Source organism: Argentina silus (genome assembly GCF_951799395.1).
Source record: "Argentina silus genome assembly, chromosome: 20".
NCBI lineage: Eukaryota > Metazoa > Chordata > Actinopteri > Argentiniformes > Argentinidae > Argentina > Argentina silus.
Genome location: NC_139674.1, coordinates 6,778,792 through 6,787,957, shown reverse-complemented (window position 1 = coordinate 6,787,957; position 9,166 = coordinate 6,778,792). Strand labels below are relative to the sequence as shown.

Genomic DNA, 9,166 nt, shown 5'->3' with positions numbered 1-9,166 from the left:
TGTAATGACGCAGGTTGACAAGTGTTTTATGTCAGTAAAACACGAATATGGGATGCTTTCAGGGAGATTGTCAGAACATCTCTAGGCAATTGTGGTTATTGCTCCTCATGGGGACATTCTTGCCATGCGCCCCTCCCTGTAAACTTCTGCGCAGACTCATTGCACTCCGCTGTCAGGGCTAGGCAGACTGACAGTATGGCGGCGGGATACAGCTGGAAGGATGCTACTGTCGCCCGTGATGTGTCTTTCGCTACCAGAATGTGAATGGAATATCGACGGTAAAGGGAAAGGATACAGCAATAAAGGCCTGTCGCTGTGAACGCCAAGATGGCCAGGCTTGCCGACTACTTCGTGGTGGTCGGGTACGACCTCGATAAGAGAGGTGAGTATTGGCTGCTATTTTCCTAGGTGCTCGATAGCTCGCTAGCTAACGCTAGCCTAGCGTATTAGCCATGGTTCAGTCATGGTAAACAGGAGGCGGGTGAAAGGGAGGCGGGGACGGGCCAGGACGGGACAAAACGGCGTCCCACACCTCAGGGGTGGCTAATCGGGCAGGGCACTGAACTACAAATCGCGGATTCAACAGGCCCCTCAACTCGAGATTAGTCTACTTAGCTATCTTGCCGTCTGGTCTGGTGTCATTTCACACCACGACTCAAGGAAATAATTCGATGATTGCATTTGCATTTCCAGATTTTCCTGTCATGCATTTTTTTCAATAATACAGCTTGCAAACTCGCCAGCAGCAGTCAGCTGGTTGTAATGTAATGACATGACTGGCGTTGGTTTGACTCTGCTTGCTAGCTAAAGTAGCGTAATACGGATTTATTAAACCAACGCTCATAGAACCAATTTCACTTGTCGCATGCCATGTCACATTTGTCACCACTTTAGCTGTCCGTGTCGAGATTTGTTTTACGTGATTGAGTTGACATGAGTGGTTCGTTAGCAGTGTAGCTTGCTCAGCTGCTGTTCAGGCAGCCAGTAGTAGCTCGGGCAAAGTTTCAGCAATCAATCTGCCTAGGATAAAAGTAAAACAGTCACAATTTCAAACTTGTGTGACAAGAGTCTAGAATTGGTAGAAGTGTGTTGTTTTTCTTTGTCTGTTTTTGTTTGTGGATTAACCTAGATGGCTTCGCCCCTCCCCGACTACCCCTCCAAATCGGCCAGAATGGAGACAAGCACACAAGCAGCTCAGTTTTCCTCCTGTTGTGTGTTGTTGGGACGCCGAGTGTTGGGACCGTTATCTGACGCCCCCCCCCCCCCGCCCCCCCCGTTTGTGCCGTGGCCTAGATCCGTGCAGTATAATGGCCCGTTAAGCATGAAATATTCAAGCCGCCTTATCCGAAGAAAGCATGTAGCTGGTTGGAAACTTGTAACGTGGAAGTATTTTATTTATAGAATGGATTATGTCCATGATTTATTGAGAAGTAGCATAGAAATAAAACGTAACATGACAAGTGAGGTCATTTGGACTGGCTTTCGCAATTATTTTGCAGTTGACGAGGTTTGACAATTAACAGTAGTTTTTACATTTAATGCATCTTTGTTTGAAGCGGCCAATACGTGCAAGAATCGGCAGGATGTTATAATGTGGACGTTGCACACGCTGCAGAATCGCTCCTTCCTGTTTCTACCCCGCTGTTCGTTACTGAATGCAGACAAGGCCTGTAAAGCATCTGGGAACCAGACATTAAAGCCCAAGTGCTGAGGTGATCAAGGCTTCAGTGCCTAGTAAAAAATCACACTGAGTTGTGGTGTTGATAATGATGATTTGACTGCATTTCAAATCTTTTCAGTATCCCTGCATGCATTGCACATACACCTGTGGGCCTAACCTGATGTTAAACTGGAACAAATACGAATCCCATGACATTGGTTAGCTTTTAACATTATCACTTTTCAAACACCGTGGTTCAAAAACGCGCAAATTACCTCCTCAGTCTTATTCCCTAACCCAGTATCATTTACTCCGTACTCATTACTCTCCTGCAAACAGATCGATATTCCATTGATACAGTTTATTCTGTCCCAGGGGCTGTCCTCTGACATCACCCAGTGCCAGAGAGCTTGCTGCTCTGATCGTCGTGTGTTAGGAGGAATTCTAAGTGCAGCTAAGTGTCTTGCAGCAGAGGTGTGTAGGTGTCGACTTCATTGTGCCCAGACTGGAATGTTTCACAAGCGTCAGCGACGTTGACTGACAGGTTTGACTGTGTGAGATCATCTCGGTGTTTGGCAAGTTTGTGCCACAGTTGGCTGTCGTAATCATCGCAGCGTTTCTGTGTGCACGGTGCAGTTATGGGTCCGTGTCCGAATAGGCTACAGACAGAGTCCGAATTTAGTCTCAAGCACTCACCAGTGGAATTATTGTAGGTGGATGTTCAAAAACTAAAACTGACTTCTCGAGGGGCGTCTTTGCCTGTTACAGAAAACAGTCTGTTTGTGTTTTGCTTGTTGAACACACCCCTGCCCCGATGGAAGCAGCTGACTTTACTGCCTGCAGCTCCTATTCACACATGCTATTAGTCACCAAGGTGTCAGGTTGCCGACATTGTGTTCAACTTAGACACTTACCTTCAGATAGATGCCATTTAGACCCGGGATGGCTGGTTGTGGATAGGGAAGAGCACACTGTTGCAGGGGTGTGGTCTGCTTAGCCAGGGTTTCTTGTGAAACTGTGCTGCGCGTTGCTATGTTTTGACAGCCATCCTCCACAGCGCTGAGAACATGGTAGCGAATCGGATACTCCGTCTGCGGGGCTCCTGGCTCAAACAGGAAATAGGAGAGAGGACCCCAGGGAGATGTGTTTAGAGCGAGAATCCAGATTGTCCCTCTGAGTGTGTATACACTCTCTGAAAACCGGGAATGGGGTGTGTGCTTGCCTGTGTGTCTGAATGTGTTGTGTGTTGTCCATAATTTCCAGAAGCCAGGGAGCCTGACCACATGATTCTGGAGGAGTTGTCAGTCAGTCAGTCAGTTAGTCACACACACACACACACACACACACACACACACACACACACACACACAGACACACACACACGCACTGATCCCCTCTCTCTGTCCCCCTGCTCAGGGTGGGGTTGGAGGGGTGTTTGTGTATGAAGCGGGGGTCTAAACAAAATGCAGGGCAGTTGTTTTTCAGGCCAGAGTGACAGCTCTGGCACAGCGGCCCGGACCAGGGCTCAGCACTGTGCCCCAGCTCACAACCGCTGCCCCCCCATGCTGCCGTCAACTGAGCCAGGGCCACTCAGACCAGTATAGGGGGGCACAACATCATAATGTACTGTACATAGCCATATGTCAAGGGTTGATGATGCTAAGCTACCTGAGACCTCGTCATTTTGTGTTAACCAGTCAGCTGAAGCAAACTGATGGAGCTCATTGAGACAAGTGAACAGCATTCCTTGTCTGTGTGAATCCTGAGATTGTATAATACCGGTATATGAATGTGTAGTGCACAGAGATTTGTCTTTGGACCCTTTGAAGCAGCTTTGCATTCGGGGACAGCCACCGGGAGAAGGAGACATCACAGCGGCCAATGCAGTGGAGGGAGAGAGAGAATGGGAATGGGAGAGAGAGAGGGTGAGAGAGAGGCTGGGTGGGTGAGAGAGGAGGACTGCTGTGACCCTGCCAGCGATGCCTGTCTGTGGGCTGCCACTTCCTCCCTCGTTCCAGAGCAGGGCTGCAGCCACTCTAGGACCTCCAGAAATAGCCCTCACAATCTGTCTTTCATAGGGAACAGAGGCGGGTGCGTGCGTCTGTGTGCGTTAGTGTGTCCCCCTCTGTCATTTCCATGTCTGTGTGTGCTGCGCTGTGCTGTGTGTACTTCTATGTTTATGTGAGTGCGCGTTTGTGTACAGTGTGTGTGTGTGTGTGTGTGAGTGTCTGTGTGTGAATGGCTGTCTCTGTGGATATGGCATGAAAGAGGGGACTTGACTGGACGTTATCATGGTAACGTTACCCTCTCTCTGGCTATGATGCTGTAAGCTACATTGAGGGTTGAGCTGCAACTGGATGCTGACCAGTCTCTCCCAGAGCCTTTGCCCTGGATTCTGCTCTCCTTGTCCGAGAGTTATGCAACTGACTCACTGGTAGAATCGCTGCTCTGTGCTCTGCCCTGAACGTACTGGTCTCACAGTTAGAACCCTTGGTGTGTGTGTGTGTGTGTGTGTGTGTGTGTGTGTGTGTTGCTATCTTACAGCCGTCTGTCTGCTGTAATGAATGCTCCTTATTCATGAGGCGGACGATGGCCCCAGGGCCCTGCAGTCTGCCCTCATTGTTAATGCTCAGATACATGGCGATCAGAGGAGCGGGGCTCTAGGACATACACTGATAGACATACTCAAACATTCTCTGTCTGTCACACACAGTCAACTCACAATCAATGACACGCTATGCAGGGACAGTTTTTGTGTGTGTGTGTGTGTCGCTAGGGCAGTGCAGTTTGGATCTGCTCCCCAGGGAAGACTAGGGGTCATCTAGCAGCCACACTGAGGAGAGGGTCTGAGAGGGGGGGGCAGGGAGGGATGACCCACTACGAGAAGCATGCTTTGATGGTCTTCCCTGGAATCTCGAGAATTTATCCCCCGCCTCCCTCCTTTGCCCCTCCGGACAAGACTGAGGCAATCCTGTTCCCAGTCATGCTGGGGGTTAAGGGAGTAATCGTTCAAATCCCTCCAGGGTAATTCAGTGGTGGAGCGAGATTATGTCTGTTGTTAGGCCACCCCCCTCCCCTTCTTTATCATCACCCCCAGCGCAGTTCAGAGATTGTGTCTCAGAAAGAAAGGAATTATAATCTGGTACCCCACGGTGTTTGCCTTAATCTCGCACATAGCAGTTGATTGGATGAAAGACACCGAGTGAATGCTGCTCATTGGCCCTGGCCAGGAAAGGGTGCTCCTGATTGGATGGACATTCCTCTTAATGTTGTGTAAGTGATTTTTGCTGCTCTCCCCTCCCCCAGGGAAAGCGGTTTGATTATTGCTGTTGTCCAACCCCCTTCTTGTAAGGCTCTCTTAAGACTCTCCAGATAGGAGCATCTGTTCAATGACTACATGCAAATGGGACTGTGTTGTTCTAATGGCCGTGACTAGGCCTATTTTCTCTTGGTTACTCTGCCTGTCCCAGACTGGGGGGGTGAAAAAGAGTCTTAGATGCAAAAAGATATTGCACATGGTTGTGTCAACAAACTCTACTGTTCCCGAGGTGCTAATTATGTTCAATGTTTCGTGACGTCGGATCATCTGAAAGGACCTGTTTTCCTGTGTTGACTAATCAGTGGAAAGGCTGATTTGACGGTCTGACCTCCTATCACCTTGGAGACGAACTCTGACCTCCTAGGGGTAATGGATGACATATAGGGCGAGCAGACCACTGTGGAATGGAATAGTATTGAGGAGGGTAGACACTAGGACCTTGGGTGGCTGGTGAAGAAGAAGAGACGTGTGGGGGTGGGGAGGGAGAGATATCTACTGCCCTCTGACGTAGGGGAGAGAGATCAAGCCATATCTGTCATCATCTCAGTGGTCAAAGCCCTTACGGTGAAAATTCTCCTCATACTTCTCTTGAAATTCCCCCTCTTGATTTGACAGTTGTAGGCTGAAGTACACAACACTCTGATTACCTGCTCCACAGAGGCCCATTTAGCACCAACCAGGTCTGTGATAGCATTGCCCTAACACACACAGAAGTGTTGGGATGTGTGTTAGGGTTAGTGTGGGTTAATGATGTCTGATACGGGAAACTTCACTCTCTGATTACATGAGAGATATTTGGGTTATTTTCTCTCTGTATGCAGCTGTGAGAGCTGGTGGCTAATCGGTGTCTGGAGCAGGCTTATCATCTAACAGACATCTCTGCTGCTGCTGTTGCTGGGCGTCCTTTGTGCGGAGTTTGTAAGAGCTCCAGTGGTTGAATGTGTGTGAACATGAACCATGCTCCACAAGGAAGGAATGTGTGTCATTACTGTTCCAAGATCAGCTTTCATAGACCTCAGTCCTCACCCTTACTATGAGGAGTTAAACGCACAGTACTGTGTCTGGACCGGTGCTTAGGGATGCATGCCAGGTTAGGCCTCATGGACAGAGGCTATGCTAGTATCCTAATTAGCCGTTGTGTTCAAGATTTGTTCAATAATAGGTGCTCAGTTTCACTGGTAGTTCAGTTAAGTGTGTGTGTGTGGCGTAGAAAATAGCCCAGTGTGAGAGGAGAAGGAAATCGAAGATAGACCTCAGACACAAACCACTGCAAATGAAGTGAGTTGAAAAAGAACCCACAGTATGTTTATCAGTCAACCATATTTGGAGATGAGCAAGTGACCTTGAGACAGTTTTAGGGAAACCAAAAATGTAAAGTTCAAGTGAAGGGGTGTCTGTCTGTCTGTCTGTCTCTCTCTCTCTCTCTCTCTCTCTCTCTCAGAGAATTTCCTCTCCTGGAAAGCCTGCGTTTTTGTTTTGGGGGTTTGGGAGAGGGGCGGGGGGAGATGGAGGGGGTATTAGTTTTGCAGGAAGGATGTGAGTTTGTTGAAGAGCTTTTGCACAAAGAAAATGTCCCTCATGGTCACCAGGGCGACGGCGGTTGCCAGATGGAGTCTTTTTTCCCCTCCTTCTGGCCTTAAACACCAGTGTGGGTTGCCAGAGGCAGTCATTGGACATGGAATTTGTTAATTTATTTGCATAGTAATATTTGTGCTGGTGACAATGCCAAATTCCAAATGTTTATTATTTATTGATTTCTTTACCCTGGATTGCAGCGGTATTGTGCATCCACTGTGTGTGTCTGAGCCAAGGAGAGGCCAAGGACTGGGTCTGCACTGCTGCTGCTTTTAATCAGAAAGAGTGACTCACCCTCACTCCTATCCATATTACACATCAACGTGTGTGTGTGTGTGTGTGTGTGCGCGCATGCGGGAGTGTTTTACAGAGAGCATTTTACAGGGAGAGCAGTGTCTTTCAGTGGGTGTGGTCGTGATGAGCTCAAACATGATATCATCACTGTGTGTGCGCATGCTTCTGTCCATGCCTGTGCATATGTGTGTTGTTGGGTTCAGTTGTCTGTATGGGGCCTATTGTGTACCTGTGAACACGACCATGTTTGAACTGTGTAAATGGGAGATAATGGTATGTGTGTGTGTGTGTGTGTGTTAATAAACTGGTATAGTGAGAGGCCTTGGGCCCTCAGAGTAGCCCTCACCTCTTTCCAGTCCCTTTGACACAGACACACAGTTGCAGTAACCATGGTAACCGGTTGTCATGTCACCGTGGTTTGGAGACATGCTGAGAAGAAGCTGTGGTTGCGGTCTGGTGTGTTAGTAAGAAAGAGCAATGCTTGCGCACACACACTCGCGCGCACACACACACACTCGCACACACACACACACACACATACACACACACAAACTCGCACCCACCCAGACAACCACCCACACACACACACACACACTCGCACCCACACACACACACACACACACACACACAAACTCGCACTCACCCAGACAACCACACACACCCACACACACACTCACACCCATCTTTGACCCGATCTCCCCCCTCCACCCCTCCCCTCTCTTTCTTTCACCCGGTCTACTTCTCTCTCTTTCTCCACCTAGCAGGCGATTGCAACAGGTCCAGCCGATAGCGGCGCCGCTTCAAGTTCCTGTCATGCTACAGTCCGATGGGAGGCATTAGAAATCCTCATCTTACATCATCACACTATGATTTAACCAGCCCAGGGAGGACTACTGCACCTGTCAGTGTTGGCTCACTTTGCTGAGCTTTCACATTTGATGTGCTCACACATACTGTAGCCTAGTTGAGTCTCAGCCAAAACAGTCAGGGTCACTCACTGCATCTCATTTAGTGGTGCTGCTAACCCAGGGTTGGAGCTGCTGGGAGGGGTGGGGGGGGGTGGTGGTGGTGGTGGTGGTTCCCCCTGAATTCCCCCTGAATTCCCCCTATTCTTCACCTTAGACCCAATGGACCCAAAGGCTAACAGGGCTGTTTGATATAAGAGATTGATTAGGTCTGCTGAGTCAGGTGTTAGGCTACTGGGTTGGAACAAAAGCGTGCACACCCAGTGAGTCCCTTTCCCAGGACCAGGATTGAAGAGCTTCCCTGGGGTCCTTTGTCTTCTGCAGGACCAGAGAAGGAGATGTTGGCCAATCAACGGCTGGGGCTTATTAGCCCATCCTAACCTCACTGATACTAGGGGAAACTCTTGGGTTTCTCTCTCGAAGAGAAGAAACCCTGCCATTCTACCCCTGACATCCTCCTTCTGCTCACCTCATGGCCACGGCTCCAAGGTGGCTGCTCACAGTTTCAGTTCACCTCCACTGTCACATTGTGTGAGTGTGTGTGTGTGTGTGTGTGTGTCACTGGGAGAAGACTAAGGGGTCTCGCTGGGCCTGCAAACCGATGTCACATTTCAGAATTGGTTAAAACTTGTTTGGCGTTATGGTTAGGGTTAAAGGTTTTGTGAGGGTTAGGGTTCATGGTTTGCAGGCCCAACGATAGTCGCTCCCGTGGCACTCTGCCTCTCATGGGGCTACTTCCTGATCAATGAGCTGCTAGCCTTGCTAATGCTCATATACAGTAGCCCTAGGATCTGTTCGCCCTAGGATCTGTTCGCCCTAGGATCTGTTCACCAGGACACTTTCAGTTTGATGTCCTGGTCTTGCAGACTACCTCTCCGTCCAGTACTACCATATCTGATTGAAATTAATAATTGATATTGAAGGTAATCTTTGGACGTTTGTGTGTTTGCAGGGAATACCCTGTTCTCTGGATGCTGATAGTAGTGTCATTAAGGACCTGTTCTGATCATCCTTACCCACTTGACATGTCTGAACTCTCACCTACAGAGGGAAGGCTTGAAGGATTATGTAATTGGCTGTGACTCATAATTAAACTTTTGTAATGTGCCGTTACAGAATCATATGCAAGCAAAGTACACAAAGTATGAATAAATACGCACAGTACTAAATATAATCCAGACAAGGCGTCCAGCAGCCCTACAAGCTGCTCATTTTGGTGAAACTCAAACTCTCACCTCTTCAAATAGCAACTGGACTCTAAAGCAACTGGACTCTAAACCGTTTCATCATCATTCTCTCATTCATTCATTCATGGGGCCAAACCGTGCCCAACCATGCCAATGGGTCTATATT

At 48.7% G+C, this 9,166-nt stretch overlaps 1 protein-coding gene across 3 annotated transcripts in view; it reads left to right on the top strand.

Annotated features, from left to right (window-relative positions):
• The first annotated feature begins 215 nt into the window (after nucleotides 1-215).
• The window catches only part of sbf1 (SET binding factor 1), a 43,594-nt gene continuing 34,643 nt past the window's right edge, over nucleotides 216-9,166 (top strand). For all 3 annotated transcript variants that reach the window (XM_083692370.1, XM_083692371.1, XM_083692369.1), the window contains exon 1: nucleotides 216-382. In XM_083692370.1, the coding sequence (XP_083548496.1) occupies nucleotides 328-382 (55 nt within the window). In that variant the 5' untranslated portion in view covers nucleotides 216-327. The remainder of the gene's footprint in view (nucleotides 383-9,166) is intronic.